This window comes from Kryptolebias marmoratus, linkage group LG13 (assembly GCF_001649575.2).
Source record: "Kryptolebias marmoratus isolate JLee-2015 linkage group LG13, ASM164957v2, whole genome shotgun sequence".
NCBI classification, from domain to species: domain Eukaryota; kingdom Metazoa; phylum Chordata; class Actinopteri; order Cyprinodontiformes; family Rivulidae; genus Kryptolebias; species Kryptolebias marmoratus.
Genome location: NC_051442.1, coordinates 3,784,098 through 3,808,469, shown reverse-complemented (window position 1 = coordinate 3,808,469; position 24,372 = coordinate 3,784,098). Strand labels below are relative to the sequence as shown.

At 37.6% G+C, this 24,372-nt stretch overlaps 1 protein-coding gene across 6 annotated transcripts in view; it reads left to right on the top strand.

The window, feature by feature from the left end:
* The window catches only part of cadm1a (cell adhesion molecule 1a), a 384,640-nt gene that overhangs the window by 255,490 nt on the left and 104,778 nt on the right, over positions 1-24,372 (top strand). For all 6 annotated transcript variants that reach the window (XM_017419883.3, XM_017419886.3, XM_017419882.3 and 3 more), the window contains one exon: positions 17,658-17,804. In XM_017419883.3, the coding sequence (XP_017275372.1) occupies positions 17,658-17,804 (147 nt within the window). The remainder of the gene's footprint in view (positions 1-17,657; positions 17,805-24,372) is intronic.

The window sequence follows — 24,372 nt, the reverse complement described above, 5'->3', positions numbered from 1 at the left end:
AAATTGTCCTAATGCTCCTCTCTTATTATGAACAAAAAGTTAACAAGTTGTGATTTAATTTTAAGGTTTTGATTAAGTAAAATATATTTAATTTTAGTCCAAAACTGACAAAATCTTGACTGGATGAACATGCTCTGAAGCTTAAAGGAGACGTTAATGAATGATGGAAGACAGAGGAATGCTGCAGTGCTCTCTCCTCCCCTCCCCAGTACAGTAATTCTCTTCCTTTCATTGACCCCAGTAAACACTCCCTGCTTACTTTTGTTTATCTGGCAGAAGATGCACCCCCAAACACACACACACACACACACACACTTTCCCCTGTGCTCTTCCTTTCTGTCTTTCTTTTGGAAAGATATTTCCAAACGAGTGAGCCCAGACCACAGCTGCCTCTCTGACGCATTAATCACTTGGCTGCCACCCCCTCCACTCCTACGTGCACATTGCACACTTACAAACACACACACACACACACACACACACACACTCTCACTCATGTATAACCTGGCTTGACTCACATGAATAAAGGCACGTACTGCCGCTGTATAATACAAACACGTGTTGGCGCACGCGACTTGAACATGTAGATGGAAAACACACGGAGCATCCGCCCACCACTCGAGTGATCTCAACTTTTTATTCTACTACAACTCCCTCTCCCTCCATCCAGCTCCCACATGACCCTCCATTTTCCTCATCATTAGCGACACCAGCGAAGAGCCACATTCCATCCATCCCTACCCGCTGCCCTCCCCGCCTCTCGCTCCACTCCTCTGTTTACTTCTCAATTTCTTTATTTGATTCCGGTACAATGCCTCCCCTCTGCCTCCTGTGAGCACAAAGGGGCATGAAAGGCAGAAGGGAAGTGAGATGGAGATGAAAGTAAGAGGGTTGAAGGCATGTTTCAGATGTTTATTTGTGGAAAAGTTTATTTTAAATGATGCACCTGGTTTATGTATAGCTGTTCTGTCAATGAGTGTGAATCAAAGAAGTTTAATTCCAGAGATAATTCATTGAAACTACAAGGGAAAAAAAGGAAAGTCAGATATTAATTGATACTAAAATTGAGCATATAATTAGTTAACTGTGTTTATCAGTGCCAGCAGCTGTCTTTTTGCTGCATTTGCATTGGACAACTTGTGAAAACCAGCTCAAATCATCCCCGCCTTAATTTGCTTGTACCCACCTTAGCTTTTCGCCCCCACTTTAATGGTGTAATCTCCTACTACACTTCAGAAATAAAGATTTGGATTGGTTTTTATTATTAAAATAATTTTGGTCATTGGTCTGGTTTTCAGACCTTGGAGAGCTCCTGTCAGGTGTCAAAAATACAGCCCCAGCACTCTTGAGATGGGTTGGAGATGCCTGCAACAAAATCTGAGATTCCCGCATCTTCTCTAACTGTTTTGAGAGAACCATTGTTGCACAAATCTTTTGAACGTGTTCAAAACTTAAGCAACAAGATTGTGCACCCCTGTAGTTCAAGTGAGGAAACTGAGCACCTCTGCAAATGTTTCGAGACTTTGTGGAGACCCCTTTGTGAAAACTGCTGCTGTTCAGCAAGAAGGTCTTGGGTTTGACCCCTGGCTGGGGCCTTTTTGCCTGAAGTTTGCATGTTCTCCCCATGCAGGAGTGGTTTTACTCTGGATACTCTGGTTTCTTCCCACAGTCCAGAATCATGTTAGGTTAACTGGTGACTCTAAATTGGCCCTAGGAGTGAGTGTGAGCTTGAATGGTTGTTCGACTATGTGGCCATGTGGTGGACCTAACCAGGGTGCATCTCACATCTTGCTCAATGATTGCTGAAGTTAGACGCCATGCACAGGATCTAGTAGTTAAAGAAATGAAATGAATGGTTACTAATCATCTTTTGTCCTCTTTATTGTCAGGTCTGCTCTTTATGGAATAAGATATAAAGAAACCAAAACTTTTTTTGAAATGAGAGAGAAAAAGCTCAAATTTAACCTAAACTTTGTCAAATATTAGCTCAAGTATGACTATAAATAGTCGTAAAATAATTTCTTTACCATGGCTTTAAGATATAAAGTAATTTGTCCTAAACTTACATTCTGTACCTACATTTATTCCAACTTGTAGGAATGGTTGGCGCACAATCATCCATACTGGCTTGAGGCAACAAGTTTCTATGTTTGAACCTGCTGTTTGTTCTAAATGTGTCTGTGCTGTTTTATTTTTCTGGGTGCTTTAGAATCCTCCCACAGTCCAAAAACACGCATGTTATCTGGTTCCCTGCCTCCCGCCCACTGTCAGATAGTACTTGAACAGTTTCCAGACCCCTTTGGCTGACTTTAGAATAAAATGAATTTAGTTAATTTAAATATGTGCAAAACTGACTGTTACGCTGCTGTTTTAATGATTAATTAACCTTTTTTTTTTTTTTTAGGACTAAGAAGTCTAACTATTCTTGTAACCATTCAAAACAATGTGATACATCTTTGATCCAAATCAGATGAAGTTTTAGTGTTTAAATGTAACTTAACTCTGCTTTCAGAAGCAATGATTTAACATTACAAATTTAATTATGAGGTTGGATTTGAAGTTTTGTGGAACCTTCCTCCCAAGTATTATTAAAGACATGATCAAAACCTTTCCTAATGTATCAGGAGACTTTTATTGCAAAGCCTTTTGAGCTGCTTTTGTCCCCTCTGCATTTCAAACAAGTATTTGATGTGCTCTTGATATTAGGTGGCCTTTGGTGACTGGAAGCGCATGTAAATGAGCCTGAAAAGCAGCTGAGGGAGCATTAGCCTAAAATCTATGGAAACTATACCAGGGTGAATAACACAAGCTTATCTTGTTCCTTCGGCTCTAAATTACAAGGTGCAAGTGATGATGAAGCTCACTGCATCATCAGCTCTTGTACCATATAATTTAGCTGGAATTGATGACAGATTTACTGTAATTAAAATCAACTCAGCGGAACAGCTAATATAAATCTTCCTTCTCTAAATCAATAAAAATTGTGATGGTCTTTCATTTTATTGACCATTTTACACCTCATCATAGCTACAGTTTGCCCTGGAATTTGATATGAGTATTTATGGTCTTTGGAAGGTGATTTATTTTGTTTTATGCTTTTGAGAACTAGTGGACGAGTCAGTATATTTGGTTGCCAATGGCCTTCGATATGGTGCCACCACATTGATAACATTTCAGAATTTAACAAGCAAACTCTTGTGAATTTTTACATCTTTTGTGTTTTTAACCTGTACATTAAAAACCACTAGACCAGCTTCAAGAAGATGTGTTTCTATTTTAGTGCCAGCCTTTTTTAGGAGCAGAAAATACCAATGAGGAATTTTTAACTGGAATATAGACTTGTTCAAAAGTTAATGAAGAAAAATACATGATGAAAACAAGAAAAGATTTGCAAAAAACTAAAGTTAGCAAAACTTTACCTTAACATTTAAAAAGAGTAAAACGGTAGCTAAAACTTTACATTAACAAAACTAAAATTAACAAATAGTAGCTATTAGCTCAAATTAGCAAAACCCTGGCTAAAGGCCTTATTTAGCAAAACTGTAGCAAAGCGCTAAAATTAGCAAAGCTGTAGCTAAAAGCTAAAAATAGCATACCATAACTAAAAACTAAACATTTGCTAAACTTAATCCTAAACTTATAGTTTGAAGGTAAAAATGTAAAAACAGTAGCTCAAAGATAAAAGTATTAAACAGTTGTTAAAAAACCTAAATGTAGCTAAACCATAGCTTAATGAAGCAGTAGCTAAAGGTAAAAGTGGCAGCTGAAGTTAGCAAGCTAACAAAAATCTAAATAAGGAGACAAAAATACAGCGAGAATTCTGAAGTAGATCAGTCGTGAGGAAACATTTGCTGACCAAAGCGAAATGATGCAGCTCTTGGGATCACTGTTGAAATTTGTTGCTCGGAGTCGCATGAATGACCAGATTTTGTCCAACATCTCTTAGAATCAGGGCAGTTATCAGACTCTGAATGGAAACAGGGAGGTGCTGTCAGTCTGGATTTATTGCTTTATAAAGCCCACGTTGATCTGCTCTGAAAATCCGTGTTAGTCACTAAAACAACACCGAAAGAGGTATTTTGTAACAGCTGCTGCATATTCATTAATAATCACTCATTTAGCCTATTTTTTTTCCCAAAGACTCATTTGCATTCAGTGCTCCTGTAATAAACCCATGGACATGTTGACTGCAGGCGGAGCAGCTACCCATATTATCTAATAAAACAATGTGAATGTAGCAGATCGATAAAACAAGTTTATATCTGCTTTTAGGTGTTTTAATAGGTCAAAATAATAAATTCTGCTTGCAAAGTAAATCCATTTTTTTAAATAAAGAAGACAAATCATGTGAAAGTTGGCTCTCAAAGGAAGTCTACAGACTGATATTTATTTAATTTTTTTGGAAACATCATTTTCAGTGTACAGCAACAGTGGAAGTGCAAAAGCTGCTTAGATACTTTCTGCAAAGCGTGTAACCCCCTCAAAGCTTTTTGCACCCGGTTCTTTAATAATGTGTCACAAATCCAGTTTTCTACTAAGTGCCAGTAGGAGATTGTGTAACTGTGTGAGTAGGTGGGAGGTGTAGAGAGTCATTATGGTGGCAGTGTTGATCACATATTTAGTATTTCATTCCACATGCACGACTGAGTAGAATTTAAGAGTTTGGCATAATCGAACTGTATCTGTTTTAAATCTGTGTCTTTGTGTAAAATATTCTCTTTTTTTTTTTTCTATTTCTTTGAAGCGAGGCAATTTTTAACAATTCACTCAGATGCATCATTTTACAACTGAGTGATTTTCAAAAGCTCTTTCTGCTGTCTTCAGCTTAAACTTTAGTCTTTTGTGGATTACATGGGTAAATGATGCACTGTCAAGCACTCAAACAGCATTGGCAGCTGTTAAAGTGACAGGTCTACTGTCAAATGTTCACATAACCTTTTAGAAGAAAATACATGAGGTGCTTTGTGTATTATTACACTGTTATTATGTAAGTGACTTGTATGCCCCTTTTCACCATTTTTTAAAAATTCTAAATCATAATTTTTATCGCAAATCAGCTTTAACCATACTCAGTTGTTACATTTATTTAGCAAATGCTTTTATTCATGGCAGTTTAGAACTTGGAATTTTATGTGCAGTGTTGTGGTTTAATTTAAAAACATCCTGCATTTAGGTTTGCTTTATTTGTTATTGTTCATAATATTATTATTAATAGCATTTAGTCAGGTGTGAGCAGCATCTGGGCAGGAAACTTATATATTTGTCATGAAGGGTTCGCAGTCTAAGGAGTTTAATTGTTTATTAGGTTTGGAAAATCAACTTCCAACCTGCTTCTATTTTCTGTATGATAATTGATACAGGAACATTTCAGCAATGATCAGATGCATTTATGTTCTTTACTCTGTAGAAAGCCAGAACACCACTTGGGATGATTTAAAATATGAGATTTGCTGAGTAATAGAGATAAATACACTGTACAATTTTCAACGGTATTTTGGACAATCTGGTTGCGGTTGATGAGACTAGAATGTAAGGTAACGACTCATGAAAGGTGTTTCTTTGTTAAATGTGACATTTTTGGTCTTGTTGAGAAAGGGAAAAATAACTGTTTGGGGCTTAACAACCTTTTATTAGCCAAGAACATTTATACTTTCCCGAATAATATACTTTTTGTTTCCTTAGTAGATTAAAATCCTAAACATTTGCAATGATTTATTAGTGTTTCTTGCTTTGGTTTGGTACTTACCCGTATATCCAAGATGCTGATATAGATGTACAACAAACGGCTTTAAATCTTGCACAATTGTGTGATGTGCCAGTGTGAAAAATATTTATTCACCTCTTTAATGCTTGTTAAGATGAAACTGACTCCAGTTAGGTTTATGAGTTTGATCAACTTCAGCTTTTTAATCTTAGAGACAAAATGTCTAACATTCATGCTGGAGGCAAAGTGAAACCATTTACTGCTTCGTAGAGCTCATATACATTAAAAAAGATATTCAAAACATCAGTAACAGAAAAAGAGAAGTTTCTGAATGCCTATGCCATTAGTCAATGGAAACATTTAAATCGTACACAAGTAAATGCTGGAAATAATAAAAAGAAAGTCTGAGAGAGCATAAAATGTAGCTCTGATTTAATTTCTCATGATTAATGACTTCTTATGTGACTGTTTCATATTGTTAACAAGAAGCAGCTGCTCTGTGATGGTACGGTCTGAACACTAAACTGACCAGTGGGATCATCTCCCATAAACTGTGTGTGACGTGTCTTTGAACTTGCCTCTGCACAGCCACAGTCTACACACAGATTAACTGAACTGCCTCCTTCAAATCCTGGCCAAGAGGGATTTCAGTGTTAGATATGGTCTGGCTGAACAAGGATCTTGACCTTTTTCTTGGCTGCTTCCTGCTGTCACTCAGTGCGCTTACACAGCATTCACCGAGGACGTGGTGGTTAAAATGACACGCCCCGAATTCAGCTCTCTCTGCTTCCCTGAAACGAATCTTAAAGGGTAAATTAATTAGTTTAAACTTTTTCAGCAAGTATTAAAAAGATTTTTTTAGACGTGCTCAAAATTATCTAGATAATAAAATGCCAGAACAAGACGACTGTTATATTGTTGACATCTGTTGATTCATGGATAGTTAGCGCCATTTAGCTTAAAGAAACTAAAAGCTTTAGGACTAATTTTTCAGTTGATTGCCTTTCTTCTCCTTACTGAGCGTAGCTGCGCAGCCCAACTGTTTCTTTGCTTGTTTTCTGGCTCGTCAATTTTGACTTGCTGGCATTGAGAGCACAGAGGACAAAAACACTTTCTTCTTTCCCATCACTGAGAGCTTGCTTGGAAGATGGCCATTAACGTCATTTATAGCCACTCTTATGGTAACATGAGCCTCATAATGGTTTATAGAGTTAAGACTTAGTGCTCTTGAAAATTGTCTTTGACCTTTTTTTTTCCACAAAATGTTTAAATACTTTGATTGCTGGAAACTTATAAGGTTTGCATGTTTAAAATGGATTTATTGCTGCAAAATACAAACGTCTCATTGGTATTTCAGCTGTGCTGTAAATGGCGCATGTGTCTGTCCATGTGAACTTAGAATACAAAGAGACTTTAATGTCTTTTGTGCTTTCTATTTTTGTATTAGTATAAGCCGAAGTCAGGCATCATAATGCCTGTGGCTCCAAATGGTAAAACAGTGAGGGGGTGGGGAATGAAGCTACTGTTTAATCTTCTACCAATTTGGCTTCATAAAGAAGAGGTCAGTTGTGCATTTTAGACAAATTGTGTAAAACTTTGAGGCTAAATCCCATTTCTGAGTGTTGTACCTAGATTTTGAGTGTCTCCTTGGCTCCTTATTTTAAATGACAAGGGTTTATGGTCAAATATTTCCTTACAAAACTTGTCCTCCATTGTCACTAATTTATTTGATGTTCACAGATGCTGCAGGAGTTCCAATCTGTTGTGCATTGTTATCAAGCTTGTTAGAGATGCACAATAAACATATAAAAAAAACACTTTTTTATGCTTCTTAAGTAAGAAGGACCACAATACTAAATGTAATGCAGAGGAATAGCATCAAACCAAACATTGTGGTTCTTGATAGAATTTTGTACAGATAAAATACTCAAAATTTCCTTTAAGTGACATCCAAACAGAGTTTACCCACTCACGATTTTTTTATTTATTTGTTTTTTCAGGCCTGTGCCTTTCCGTGGGCTGGCAGATTAAGCACAGGAAAACCACAGGCCAGATGTGGGAATTCCCGTAAAAGCTTGAAAAGTTCTACCTCCTAAAATGAATTACCATAAATGCTAGAAAAGATGTGCTGCTTAAAATGAGTTACTATAAATTTGAGAAAAAGCTGTGTCTTGCCTAAAACGAATTATGTAAATAACTGATCTGGGTCCAGATGAGCCTTAAGTTGGGTTCAAATCCAGACCACGGTCTACCATTTGCAAACTCCTACCCTAAAAAAATCTCTTTCCGTAGGACCAGATAGCCCTACCACTTCACTCTCTCCCCTATATCACAAATCGAATTGAGACACACCTCAGCGAGAAAGTGCAAAATATAGATTAGGCTAACTGTGTTACATAAGACTCACCTAAATATTTGGAGCCTAAATATTATAACTAATAATCAGTATCTCATTGCACAAAAATGAACTTTTTTCTCTTAAACGAATGAAGCTAATCTGAGGTTTTGTTCCAAACTTGTGTTCTTTTGACTGTGTTTTCCCTGCATATGTTTATGAACACAAATCTCACTTTTAAACACTCCTGTGGTGCTTTTTTCTATATCGTCTCCACATTACCGTGTTGGATCCACACCCGTTATTACAGTGAGTTTTGACAGGTAGTACACAAGAGAAATCATAGATGTCAGACGTGCTCGCAAACACATTTGAAAGCATTTTGAAAACAAAACTCGCTTCAATCAGACATGTTCAAAACACAGTCACGTTCATTCTTTGTGTGTTTTCCGCCGAAGCACACCCGGGTACATGTGACTCTGGCCCAACACACACAGACTTGTCATATCAGCAGGAGCACCACCAAGAAAAAAGGAGAAAATGATTGTGCATTGTTCACCAAGCATGAAGCATGCACTAAGATACGCATGTCCTCTGAAATGTCAGAAGGAAATTAAATTCTCTCTATTGGTTGTAGGGATCGTAATCTGTGCAAAGACCAAAGAAACATACAACAGTTACATACATGAATTTAAAAAAGATTACTGCATCATGTTTCTGAATGTGACAGAGCATGATTAACAGCAAATCTAATTTTAAAAATGCAACAACCAATGCTAACAATTCTTATATCACCACCAGAAGGGAAAGAATGAGGAGAAGATGGATCAGTAGAGTGATTTCTAAAATAATATTTGAAATTATTTAAAGTGTAATGTGAAGGGAACAGAACCTACAAGCCAAGGCAGGAGAATTGATTAAAAATGTCCACAGTTGTGTGTCATTGCAGTTCGATATTTTCACCACAGCGAGTTTGATTTCCAGCTGAAAATGGCCACCTTGGTCATAGTGACCATCTGTGCGACCTACCTTAGCATGCATACATTTTTGACTGAATCAGATGGAAAGCAGTTTCTCATTCAGGCAAATACTATTTCTTTTTTTTTTTCATTGCAGTTTTAGTGATTTTTGGGCCCCAGGCCAGCTTTGTACAGCACAGTGTGGAGTGTTGTCGACTGACAACTTGAATCTAGAAATGGTATTTTCAATTTTTTTATGTGATTGGCCAAAGGCTAAAATTTTACACCCACTGGATAAAATTTAAAGGATTCATTTTGACTATTTTAACCCAGTCTTTTTGTATTTGTCAAACTATTGGCCGTTTTATGCTCATGGCAGTTCACAAAGAATATTTATAATCGTAAAGTACGAATTAAAAAGGACTAAAGTTGCTGTGGTGAGATTCGTGCCGCAGATGTTTTGGGTCCTGTGTACATCCTGTTGTTGCTTGGTTTGATTCTCCTGCTCCAGAGTTTTTGCTGAGGCTGCTTCATTTCTGTATGTTGAGTTCTATATATATATATATATATATATATATATATATATATATATCGCAGAAACATCAACATGAATGCCAGAACCCAACAAAGTTTCCTAACAGAACAATAAAAGCATAAAGCATAGCCATAACCACTGCAGGGTTAGGGAAACAAGCAAAGGACGTCTCAGTAAAGATGGATGATGTGACATTAAAAATTTATTCCCATTACTCAAAATCCAGATCTTTGCCAAATTTGTAGCTCCTAACTGCTCTCACTGGCTGTGGTTGCCGCAGCTGCTGCTTCAGATATGGTTCTAGCTCAGGACATGAATGTATTTGTGGTTGTATCTGCAACATAACAACGTAAAGACGTAGGTTTTTGGTTCCTCACAAAAGATTGTTCACCAATACACACAAGCCGATGTAAAAGATGCGAGGCTAGTCTGGAATTAGGACTTTTTAAATAGTATCTAAAAATAAATGACAAAACTGAAACTGAATCTAGTTTATCACTTTAGTTTTTTTGCATGTGTATTTGTTTTTAGTGGGAACAATGGAATTCAGTTATCTTAGAAAAGAACAATGGATGGACCAATAAATTGGTTTGTCTGCAGTAAAGGTGGTATCTCACTGGGCTGCAATTATTGGTAACTTGATGGCAACTTGGAATTGCAAGAAAATGGGCAAAATTTTCACCAGGAGTCAAAATGTTCACCATAAAGTGTCTTATCACTATCATTAAACAGTAATTGTCCAGCCATTTTATGGCCATCCAATAATCAAATATTTTTCAGCATCTGTTTTGATTCTTTTTTCTTTTTTTTTTTTACTGCAAAGCCTGAATATATCTAATCAGTAAAGCACTGATTTTTGCCTTTTCCTGCCAATTTATTGAAGAGCTTCTTGTTAAAGATTTATGCAGATTTTTCTTACTCCCAGTTTCCAGCCAGTCCTACTCCTCATATTTCATGGGAAAGACGTGCTCAAAGCTTCACTGAATACTAACAGTTAGGAGACGGAGTCATGTCCACCCTAACTTTCCATGACGACTCTTACGTTTGGGTTTTAAAATCTACGTTTGATATTCTGCTCCTAACTGTTGGCTGAGGTTATACTGTTGGACTGTGGTTCTCTTTCCTCTGATCAACAGACAAAGATGGGCTGGATTGTGTGGATTGTCTCTGTATATAAATTCACTTCAGAGTATTTCTTATAGAAGAAAATGACATGATAGATTTAAATTTTTGTAGAATGTGAATTAATAGCGGTTCAGATTAGCAGCTACTGCAACTATCCTTCCCTCCCTGTTTTAATCAGGCTTGTTACTGAGCTGTAAGCAGTAACTGAATGTACTAACTTTTACTGAAGGGTTAAATTTGAAACTTTGAATTTGAGAAAACAATATTCTTGCCCTTAGTAAATCTGTTTTTGGCAAGTGTGATGATTTGTTTGAGAAATGATAAAAAGGGTTTTTGGTCTTTTTTTTTTTGTTTGTTTTTTATTCCCATCACACCTGACTAAGATAAGGCTCTAATACAAGCAAGAGCAAGACGGTCAGTGATGGATGTCTAAAAAGAAAGAAATATATATTTTTCAAGTTTTCATTTATTTTGAGCCAATATTTGAAATCAAAATAATGACTTATTTAAATAATGTTTGTCCCACTTTTTCTGCAAGTGTTGGCTGTGGCTGTGTGTTCACTAATACATTAAAAACTTCTCATTTTAAAGAGAAAATATGTATTTAATTAAAGGCCTCGACAACTTCTTTAAAGATCTGATGAGAATTGACAGACTTGTAGCCATTTTGGTCAAACCTTGAAAATGTAACGTCAGTCTCAAGTGATGATCGGTCAGAGCTTGGAGTAAGTGTTGTGAATGACTCTCAGCTACGACCACACCAATTTTTAGCTTAGTATCTTTAAAATTAATTGAGTTATAGCCATTTATGTTTACAAAAGTTGCATTGCTGTGGCAGCCATCTTGAATTGGGTTGAGTCCAAAAGTCAATCAAGCCAATGACTACTTCCTGAAACTTTCAAGAAAATCTGATTCATGAGATATTTTGCTAACAGTACAGACAAATGAACACACACACTGACACAGACATGATCCGCAAGCAATAATAAAATATTAACATTGTTTCAAAGTAGTTTGTGAAACTGTCATTAAAAAGGTTTTAAACTTTGACAGCAGTTTGGAAAACCTCAAACAAAAGGTTTATAAAAGATGGCTAAGGAGGTATTCATTATATTAAATTTTAAACTTTGTTTATTTAAGTGTCCTAAACCAAGATTAGAGATCAGAGCTACCTTTGACCCAGCAGAAAACTTCATTTGAAAAGAATTTTCATTTTGATGTTTCAGATTTAAACAGCCCTTGCCTGCTGGGATGGCAGCGGTGCTTTTTTCTGAAGCTCCCTGACAGCATCCTGGGCGGCCACAGCACATGGTGGTGTTGGCCATTAATTAGTGCAAAGCTCCTCCACCACCCCCCGTCCCACCTCCCAGCATGTCAGACTTGTTTATTTTGCACAACAGGAACAATTAAACAACAGCAGAGGCAGCCTCATTTAAAGTCCTTCCTCTCTCCTCCGCTAGCTGAAGACGCAGCTCAGCAGACACCTTGCGGCGCCCCGCTGCTGCCTTGTAACCTTCAGTGGATGCCTTGAAATGCATTTTGTTGTATATAAGCGTATTATCATAACCAGGAGCCCACACTGCCGCCCACCTCTGCACATCTTTGAAAAGCAAGGTTCCGTCTTGAATATCAAAGACACTAAGGTTCATTTAGTTGGGGCTGCGTACGGGCCACCAAGGCACGCAGATCTGAATCTCATTTGTTAAGCTGTCCATCCTTATCTGTCAGCATCAGATGATGCAGTTTTTTCTTCCTGCTTGTCTTCTTAACGGCTAAGATATTTGGAAGTGTTTGACAACTAAGACATGCAGATAAGAAGCTGTTTCCAAGTTCAGTTTCTTTTTCTTACGTTTGCCTTTTTAGCCTCTTTAGGAAAGTATCTGATATTCTGTTTTTATGATCCCCTTTCCCACTTCTTTTTCCTATAAAATAAACAAACCAAGGCTAAATGCATATTTGACACCAAAGTGTGCATTTACAAAACCTTTACTTTTTAGGCCATATAAAGTCGATTATTAGCCTAGATGTTTCTTCGGCTAAATAAATGCTCACATTGGGTCTCCCACACCTGCATACAAGCATGGTTTGAAGGCAGGAAATGGTGGTTCAAAAACACAAGCTCGCACCCCTACTTTTATAAACCTGGGGAGCAGGTACTCCTCCTGCTTCATTGATCAAGCGCCAATGAATCTATAACTGATTAACTATTGGAGTCAACCCAATTCAAGATTGACACCACTGCTAATAAATCTTTGCTAACACAGAGACAATACATACTCCAAGCACTAATAAATCATACAAGATATCTCAATATTGCGTGACATCGTGCCCAATTTTATTTAAAGTTTGAATGAAATTGCTTAAACTTTTTCTCTAAGCTGATCTGAAACTCGGCAAGGAAGCAGATGGGCGATATGCATTCCTTCAAGCAATACTGGTCATTAATCATTACCATGTAAGGAAAAAGCAAAATATGGGATTACAAAAATCTCATAGAGATGGTCTCTTTATACTTCCTTTGAAAAGCAAACATGCTGTCTGTGTTGTATTCTGCTGGACCAATACTGGTGGCCTACATTTGTTTATCCTCTTCTACCTGTCTATTTACTGTGATGTATTAACACGAAGCAGCATCATTTCATTAAATTCTCTAATTATAAAGTAATATTTGACAACCTCCACCCCCCTTTAGTAAGTTGTAGCCTCATTCCAGTCCACCTGTTTATGATTGCTGTCATGTTTATTAGGTGGGATGCTGCTGCAATATGATCCCTTATTAAATTAAATTAAAACTAATCAAAAGCAGTATTGGGCCGCAGAGACTGAATTGGCTTGCAATCCCATCTACTTAACATCAACGACCCGGACTGTGTATACAATATTGGTCTCAGATTGCATACTGTCAGTCTGAAAATTGCCTGATCAAACATATGAGGATTATTGTTTTATCTAGTACAACAGGCCATAGTGGAAAAAAATTCAAGTCTTGCTATGTTTTTTTAGCTTAAGAAGACTATATGCTTGCAAACTCTCCATTAATGCCAATCATTGCATGAGCACACACAAGAAATCTGTAAATGACACATCAGTTTAAAAATGCTCTATAATTGGCTTGGATGTTGATAACATAAATAGAGGTGTTAAAGTAAATAGTGGTGTATAAAAGATGTTTACCAGTTAATGTGCTTTTTCTCAAAGTTCCATACACTGATATAAATAGTGTCTATATACAATAATACACTTACAGTTGTTGCACATGACCTTCAATCATGCAGTAAGTATTAATGTTTTCAGCTCAGCTCTTAAAAAAAAACGCTTTTATTCTGTAGCGTCACAGATGGATGGAAGACGCCCAAACAGACAATCACTGGTTTTGATCATAATAATGTTCAGCTTTATCATCCTAAAAAGTGTTTCTGCAGCTCACCTCATGTGTCTCACTGTGCGATGGCAAACAACTGCATTTATGTTTTTATAGTCTTGTTTACCACTCAAACCACTTTATGGTGCAAGTAAAATTCATGCATTCATGTTGCAGTTTATATGCTTTTCTCTATTATCCACACACTTTTTAAATGAATGCATCAGGGACAGTGTGGGGCTCACTATCTTAAGAAAAGTTACTATCACATACTGAATTGGGTGGCTGATGGGTGGGTGACCTTACACCTCAGCTGGGCAATGTATGGTAATAAATAATCTGTTAACAATTTGGATGCAACGGCTTTAAGTAACTGATTTAACTGTGGGTTTATTTTTAGGTTTGGAATCTATATCAATTAAATACCTTCTTTTTCATAATTTTGTGCTTGTAGGTGCATTGTACAACAGATTCTGATCTAAAGGGTGACACATATCCATGCTGTATCTAGTTGTAATAACCTGTGTATGTGATATTCACAAAACCAAACCTTTACATTACGATGAACACACAAAGTTAAAGGTCATCTTTTTGCTTCAAGTGCTGTATTGCTTTATTCTATTTACCTCTGAAATTGGAACTCGAATCTGGGAATGACATCAATTCTCACTTTACCCTGTTCCAGTTGCAACTCAGAAATCTAGTAGGTTTTGCTAGTGTTTATGTTCAGTGACCAGGCTAACTACTATTAGCAATACAAGCTGATAACAATGGATTTCTCTGCATTCTGTGCCTTTTAGCAGTTGGCTTCTTGAACCACCATTGGTGGTGGTAAAATATTATGAATGCAACTGAGATGCAAACTGCCAAAAAGGGAAAGAAAATATTGCTGAAGCTTCACAACTTTTTATGTACAAGTCAGCCATACTTGATTTTGAGGGCAGGGCTGGTCTGTAATCTTTGACTTTCAAAGTTAAAATTTTGACTTTGAGGGAGGTGCGCTCCAGTTGATTTCTTTTTTTACTTGGAACTTGGAATTCCTGACTTCCGGGTACAAATTGAACATAGAATAAACCTTACCTATTGCTGGTAACTGCCTGTTTGTAATGTATCCAGCTGTTCTGATGAGACAAATCAAAGCTTAGCCTTAATGCAGATAGGGCTGGTTTCCACTAACATACACTGCACAATATTTCAGTTAGGCATTTTGGTATTTAGCTTATGTTGGGAAAAGTGTTATCATATTCTGTGCCTCTTTCCTGTAAAATATCTATAGTCTTTTCCATTGGGTTGACTGTAGTCATTTGTGATACTCAAACTGGTATGAAGAGGGGAGTACTAGAGGTGGTTAAACGCATTACTGTGAGTTAACTGCGCTGAGGAAAAAGTGTAAAGTGTGTGTGTGTGATGACAGTTTGCAAGCAGTTGATAAACATCAATCATGGAGCTCGGTTGCCAGTTAGTGCAATGCTCGATTGCATCAAACATTTCAGCTATAACCAAGGTTGACTGTTCACTTTCAGATGGATTTTGGTATATCTGTGCAGATCAGAGTGGATGGCAGGTTTCAGAGGTTTTTATTTCACAACTGTTGCTGATTGAGGGTTGTCAATGGAGCTCTTGAAGTGCAAACATTTTCAGGTGGTTTGTGAGAGTACGTTGTCATTTAAACACACCGGCTTTGGTGTTATTATTGGCCAAAGAAAGCAGTATCTTAGTATCTGGAGTATCTTAGGCAACCGGGCAATGTTGAGGGTGCAATTAGATTTTTAAAGTGTTTGCTCATTTTCTGTAATGAACTGGGGCTTTTGTAGAATTTGCTATAAAAAAATAGACTCCTCAGTCTGAAGTTTGTCTTCCTTTTTATAAGGTTTACTCTGGAAGCAGCAGAAAAAGACTTGAAAGTTTTACTATTAAACTGTTTAATTTTAATAAACGTGTTTTCCATCCTGGCATGTTTTGGTTATAAATTATTGTTAAAATATTCAAAAGCAGGTTTTTCCTGAAATAATAATTATGAAGTTCACTAAATTTGATACATTATAAAGTACTCTGCTTATGTCACTTTGGCCTTTTTTAAATAAAAAACCAGTGCAGCATTCTCATGATCCAATTAAAAAACCTAATTTGGTAAATATAACAGTATCTGTAATTGGATGTTTTTGGCTAGCCGTTATGCTGGTTTATAATTAATAAGTTGGGTCACTGCTGAGGATTTTATTTATAAATGCTGACAAGCTGCTGGGAGGAATAGTGACATCCACAGTGTGTGTCCTTTCAGATCCTCAGGAACTTTTTTTTCCCCTTAACTAATTTAGTAGTTTGTTGTTTTTCTCTACTTTGACACAATAGTAAGCATAAACAATTCAGATACAATTCACTGATTTCCTTCTTTGACTCCCTGTTTGTCCATAATTTTATTTAGCCTTGAGCATTCTCTGTGTGTGTGCAAGTGCTTGTGAATCTCACCACATGGAAATCCTACGTTGGGGACCAACATGACCAGCAGCCACCGCTGGCAAGCTGCCCAGTGTTGGGTTTGTACTCATCATTTAAAATGAGCCAAAGCCACTAAAGGCTTACCATCGGCTACAACAATAGATGTTACCCCAAAGCAAAGTCAGAGATGTTATTACTGTAGTTTTTCAAATCTTAACAACACACAGCTGGAAAAACTCCATGTTTCTTTCTGTGGGCAGAGATATTGTTTGAAAAACAAGCAAGTACAGCAATCTAAGAGACAGTCAATGACCGATGGTGGCTGTTACCAATTTTTCTCAACCTAAAGCTTTTCTAAAGACTTTTCTTTCTTTTTTTTAAACCAAGAATACACATAGAGACTGTGGACAACCACAATCCTTAAATGCATGCCCATTAAGGTTCAGATCTTTTGAAGCAGGGGTCTACGGATAGCTTATAAACCATAATAATCTTGCCTTTTGTGAGTAGCTCTGAACAACTCCTGTTTGGAGAAATAGAGATCATTTTTGACTGTGAAGTTGGCGGCAAATCTGAACAGAGCCAAGGCCAAAGGGGATTTCTGATGGTTTAATGTGGTATCTCACTGAGCTGTAAGTAGTTGGCAAATGGTGTTCATGAAGGAGACTCCTCGATGTCTGACTTTTGCTGTTTTCAACTTCCTCACTAGTCAAGTGCGACTTAAAGTTGCACTGGAAGTGCTACTGCTAGCTACTGTAGCTCAGGCTGCCACGACTTGCACATAACCAAAGAATTCTATATAAATAATTGTATGATATACATATATGCCATAAATATAAAACTGATGATGTAAAGGTTTATAAAATAGTGTCCAAAATGTTACCAACTATATGAAATTGGAGGTGTTTTTAGAGAACACCAAACCACCTTACTCTTGACTTTGTTCAGACTAGCCATTAGCTTGTGAATCCAGACATAATCTCTTTTTCCAAATCAAGGTTATTTAAAGAGATGTATCTACAATAAGATATTCATTATTTCACGAAACTCCACTTTAAAAATTCAGAATGTCTTGCTTCTTATGTGTTTTGGTCCATGATTATATATTAATGATGCTACAAATTTTGAATTTTATTTATTTGCTACATTTTCAAATCCCCACTGGTACTGTAAGCATCCTCGTCTTTTCTGTCCTCCAGTGGTGAGTCAAAACTTGGTGACAGACAACGTGGCTGTGGTGGAGGGAGAGATGGCAATCATCAGCTGTCGGGTGAAGAACAATGACGACTCTGTTATCCAGCTGCTCAACCCCAACAGACAGACGATTTACTTCAGAGACATGAGACGTAAGTATTATGGAATTTAATGTCAGTAATGTCTTTATTATCGCCCACTGCAAAAAGGGAAAAGATGAGTGATTATGTTTTTGTCTGTGTGTGCATGTGTTCCTGTCTATCCACAAAATATTTAATGAACCACTCGCTGGATTCTAATGAAACTTTCATTGGGGTAATCACTGGACATGCATCTAAGGCATCTCTTTTCAAAATGGCTGCTGCATTTCACAAACATAACTCAAACTAATTGAGCTAAGATTTGATGTGGTCGTAGCTAAGAGTCAGTCATAACACATTCTCTGAGCACTAACTGATCGTGAGAGATCTCTCCCTGTTGCTTGAGATTGTGCATAACATTACCATCAACATTTATTCATAATGGTTGTGAGTTTGTCATTTCGTCAACTCTGGTATGAAAGGTGCCAGGAGTTATGCATTCCTCCTAGAATGCTAGGCCTTTAAATTAACAGGTATCTTATTTTGCATGCAGTAGTAAAATTAGGCGTTTGATGTAGCATCTCACAGCAGATTATTTAGGATTGTTTACCTATCAGCAAGATTATGCTAAAAAAACAACAAGCTAAATTTCAAATAAAATTTTAAAAAGAAAGAATGAACCATCAATTTTTTTTCAAACTGATAAATGTAGGCAAATACAACATAAAAGCAAATTAACTGTTACAAAATTAAAGTTGTTCATTAACATCCTTCTATTTCTCTGCATGTTCAAGAAGCTGTTTTAATGTCAGCCCACAGGTTTGCAGCCAAATTAACAGTGAGGTTTACACATTCTGCCAAGCATGTTCAGTTTTCAACAAGTTTACTTTTGGGATCTGAGCTGCTTCTCTTAAACATTTAATGACCTGCTGTGTGTTCATTCTTATTCTGCTCAGTTATTGTATCACAGTTCTAAATAGCTGGATTTAGCAGAACATGTTCGTCTTTGTTTAGAATTCAGGCTTTTAAAATTTTCTCAATCTCCGAATGTTTACCTCCATATACCTTAGGCAATATGAAACAGTGACATTATGTTTTAAACCTGAAATGGGTCAAATGTATACATATGCTACTCGTATATTGTTTATTTTGCTTCCAGCATATTCTAGAGTTCACGTATGTGTATTCTGCATAAGCAAAGTTCACATGAATATATCTGCAACATTCAATTATTCTGACAACTGCAGCTTTAGGACAGCATGATTTCTCAGGGTAACGCAGCTAAAGACAAAGCAGTGGGCAACGTTATTAAAAGTATTCTTTCTTTTCCCCCCAAGAGTGACGAGAAACCTTTATTTTTCCCCAAACTTTACCAAATGTTCCAGTGGATTAAACCTGGCAACACATGAAATGCAGGATGTGGAGGATTCAGTTTGTTTTGCCATCAGCCTTGATGCAGGAACACAAGGTTATTTCAGTTGTAATCACTTCCAGAAACAGTGCAATTAATGCAAAAACACAACAATGCTTATTGTCTTAGCTGGTTAATCAAAGGAACAAGTTAATTGTGTCAGCTGACTAGCATGAACATTACTTCAGTCTCATTTACCTGAAAAACACAAACGGTGACATGGAGCTATTTTGGCTTGTGTTCATTGTTTTGCTTCTGTTCCTCCCCCCACTGTGTGAGCCTGTTTATCTAACCTTCCTCCCACACACCAGGCATGAATCAAAGATGCACTTTCTTACATTTGAAGGAAAACACAGTGTTTGATCAGAGAAAGAAAAACAGAGTGTTTATGAAATGGTCACATTTCTCTACATTAATATTTATAAACCATGATTTAAAAGTACCAGGAAATCTAAACAACAATTTAGTTCCATCTTGGTTGTGTTTTTATAAAAATTTGAATAGAAACACCTGCTTTATCATTTGAAATGATGCACACTTTTTTTTTTTTTTGTATTTTGTGCACATGGGCACAATGATGTTGTGTTTACAGGAATCCAGTCAAGTGTGTCAAAAATATCACAAAACACTGATGATGATGCAAAGAGTGACTTCATTTGAGGACACACTGGAGCATATTAACTGTCCTGGTCACAAATGACAAATAATGTCTGCTGGAGTGTTTAGTTTTGTTTGTGAGATTCCAAAATTCATCCAAATCCATGCACAACCTCCTAATTTTATCCATTCATTCATCTTTTTTTTTACATTCATCCATGGTCATTTCTGGAGACACGCGGTCCAGGAGGGAAACCCGAACATCCCTCCCCTCAGTGACACTCCAGCTCTTCCTGGGGGATCCTAAGGAGTTCAGGCCAGAGAGGATATATAAACCCTCCAGCGAGTTCTTGGTCTGCCCCAGGGTCTCCTCCCGGTGGAATATGCCTTCCAGGAGGCAACCTAATCAGATGGCCGAACTACATTAGCTGACTCCTTTTGATGCAGAGGAGCAGCTCTGCTCCGAGCTTCTCCCTGGATGATGGAGCTCTTCAACTTATCTCTAAGCCTGAGCCCATGGAGGAAGCTCACTTTGGTCACTTCTATCTGGAATTTCATTCTTTTGGTCAAAATCCACACGTCATGACCCTTGGTGAGGGTTGGAACATAGACGGGCCAGTAAATCGAGAGCTTTGCCTTTCAGCTCAGCTGCTTCTTCACCATGTCAGACCGGAGCAACTTCCTCACCACTGCAGATGAGGCATCATCTACCTCTCCGTCCTCCCATCACTCATGAAGTTCTCCACTTCGTGCAAAGTCTCACATCTAACCCAGAGGGAGCGTTCCACCTTTTTATAGTCACGGCCTGAAGATGCCAACAGAACCACATCATCTGCAAAAAAACAGAAATGAGACCCTGGGGGTCCCAAATCTGACATTGTTCTCACAATGACTCCATGGGATCCTGTTCCTGAACACCACAATCAGAGTCAGAGACAAGGGACAGCCCTGGTGTAGACCAACCCACACAGCGAACGAGCTTGACTTTGTGCAGAGGATGGCAACACAGGTTTTGGTTTGGTTATGCAAAGACTGCATAGCTTTTAAGAGTGATACCTCACTCTTACAGCCCTCCCACAAACTGTCTCCATTATAGAAGTTTGTGACCTTAGGATGGACCAGCCTCTGTCTGAGTCCTGTTGAGTTTGAAATGTACCCAGATGTTTTGTTTGGATAAAATCCTTTTGAGTTTCTCAGATACTCCAGCACCATAAGGGATGTTTTTTGTCTTTGTTCTGCTCCATATTTTGTTTAGTGGTGGTTTTTAGATTTTCTTACTGACTTGACAAAAGCCCATTTTGAATATCCATGTTTGGAGAACTGTTTTGATGCAATCCTGTTCCTTTTCCTTACCTTGTCTTTGTGGGGAAATGTCTGGACTGATGCTGTAGAGAGTGGGTGGTGAGAGTCAAACAAAAGGTACTGATCCATGTGGGTTGGTTTCCTGTAGACCTCAATGTTAAAGCTTCCATCCTTTCCACTCTCTGCTTTTAGGAATTAATAAAGCTCCTCAAATGAGCAGCCAAACATCTTCAGCTACAGAGTAGAAATCAAGTTGTTTTTGTTTTTTAACCTTTTTTTTTGGATTTACCATGTCCTGGATGAATGAGAATCTACACCAACAATTACTACTTTATGTCCTGACCTTTTTCGAAAGTTGAAACTGTCCATGAATTCATTCAGCAAAGATTCTGGTGAAGTGAAGCACCAGGCACCTCTTCAAACTTCACACCTCCTCCTTTACTTGTCGCCTTTCAAATGAATTCTGAAACATGCCGTACAAGGTCACGCTTGCAGAATGCCCTCATGCATACGCCAAACAAAACTTGGTATTTATCTGTTGCTGTCCCTATGAAAAGCCGACTCCCACAACGCCAGCTGTCAAGGGCAACCTGTTCTCCTTTGACAGCGTCTCCTTGATCTCCTGTGATCCCTTCCAGGCATCTTAGCTGCAGCTGCACTGCTTCATTATGACATAACCTCCACTAGGCAGCTTCCAAACAACATTGCTCCCTTCAGCGTATCACATCTGCTATCTTAGACTGAATCCGCACTGCTGGATTTTATCTGAGAGTACAAGATAGAAAACAAGCAGGTCGGCTACTTTGTGCAAGTTTCTGAAACTAGTTTCAGACGTCTGATTGTTGGTCATCCTTTTGCTCCATTTTGTGCATACCATAAAGCAGTGTTCATGCTTTCCATGTGATATTTTCCAAGTTAAATCGATTTCATTCAAGTTGAAATCAGACCTATAGGGTTTTTTGTGTTGCACCGTTTTTTCATTCAACAACCTTATCTGTACAGCATCGGTTCTGATGCTAAAAAACATTTTATTTTAAAGCCAACTCCAGCGTAGGGTTCATATGCAGTCTTGAAAAGCATAAAATTTGTGCATAGTGTTTTCTAGGTCCAGATCAGTATAAAAGAACTTCAGTGTTACTTTTCAGATTGATTGTTTATAAAAGGGTAGTCACCTTATGCCCACTTTTGGTTCATCACCACATCAAGCCTTGAGTTCAAGATTTTCTCCATCAGTTTATTTTAGCTAATGAATGAGGAACCCATACAGACACGTGCAGACTTATGAATTTACAGGTTTCGTTCGTGACTGTGCCTCTAGATAAAAATGGTTATCCTCTCCGTACATTAACTTGTCTTTGGACAAGACTGAAAATCCAAAGTGAGTTCCAATGGAAGTGCCCAACATGATATATGGATGTATAACTGCAGCTCAATAACCATATGTTACATCAGTAATATGCAACTTTTCTGTCACAAGGTTGTCCAGCTCTAAAGCAAACACAATGTTTCCATAATACTATAAATGGGAGCATAATTTTACCAAGAAAACATGTTGTTTTGAAGAAGTGGTGAACCCTGGTGTTAAGACTGTAAACTAATAAGAAAACTATAGTTATGTATTATACATTTTTTATATAAAGTTTGTTTTTCATGGTCTTGAAGCATCCATATAATACTCTACCACTGTACAAACTATAAGTTTACAGATGTTTCAACATCAAAAACTTCGGAGAAAGAAATATGAGATTGAATTTGGAGCAGTGTGGAATTTAAATACAAAAATATTGCAGGATCCCAGAGTTTAGTAGAGTATAAAGCTCAGAGACTTCCAAAAGGCAGACCAGCAGACAAACAACAGAGTTAAACCTGTTCCAACTTTGCTTTTAGGTTATTACTGCGTTAGCACTACAGGACATGTTTCAGGCAGCAAGATGGCTTTTTTTTACAAAATATAATGGACTATGTGTCTAAAATGTCTAAAGGACACATGACATATGGAATCCAGATAAAACCTGAAGAACCAAAACTGAAAACAGAACTGCTGGAATCTCCCAAACACAACTAAAGACTGATGGAGAAAAGATTCACAAAATGGCATGGCACAAGGCTGGAGTCGGTAGTGGTGCAAAGAGGGAGGGAGTTCAAAGTTTGGAGAGGTGTCCACGCAGCTTGCTTGTTACTTGGTTGCAAACACTCAACATTTAGTGAGACTGAAAGGAAAATTTGCCAGTTTTCTTGCAATTCTGAGTCCCCAAGTTGTCTCCAGCAGTCGCAGCCCACTAAAATTATACCACTCATTCATAAAATGACACTCCAGAGCTTGTAACACTAAAACACAAACAAAAACTGCTTGAATTACAACTGAGGTGTGGAGTCATCTCAAAGCTTAGATTAAGCATTTTTAGGGCCTTTGTTTCCAGACAATGCAACAGCTGAATCACGCTGACGAGTACTGCCTGTCAAGAGTGAACGTGTGTAAACCTGCTTTGACCCGACCCACAATCCCTCAATCACTGTAGATGTTCAGCTGTCATTTTCAGCTCACTTTAACCCTCAGCACTTCAGTGAAGAGACAAGCATCCCATGCTTTAGTTCAGTTTGTTGTCACTGGTGTTCACTAACAGAGCTGTGCACAGATGGTGATGCTCCAAAGCAACAGTGACCTTCCTAATATCTGGGTTCAGTTCAGTCAGTACCAGTAAACAACCAGCTGCTGCGTTATTGCACAAACTGTCTTCTGCTTTAAGGAAAGTTTTTGATAACAGATTATCAACAGCTGCTGTTGTGTAGATAAGATTATCATATTTTAGGTTTTCAACATCTAATCCATATTTAGTAATAAACCAGCTTTACAGGGATTGATTTGACTTAGCAGTCTCACTTAATTAGTTCCTAAAATAACAGAGATGCATCAGTTTTTGACTATTTTCCAAACAGTAATAATTACAGATATTCAAACTCACATTATTTTAATCATTTTTCTACTGCTATCCTAATAAACTTTATCCCCCACTAAAAGTCAAATATTCACAAATGCTTGTAGCAAAATGAATAATGAACTCAGTCGCAATTTGATAATTCTGCAGTCAGCCCAGGCAAATGGCTGCCATAGCCAATTAACCTTAAACACAAAAACTGCTGTAACTCACTCAGTTTCACAGATATTGACCTAATTTAGTTTGGTTGTAGCCACGAGTCATTCATAAAGCATACTGAGCATGACATCTTGTGATATGGCATTAGACTGCAGATAACGTTATTTTAAAGGTTTGTCTAAAACAGCTATAACTCATTCCTTAACTTAAAAAAAAATCTTAGTCTTAAACTCTG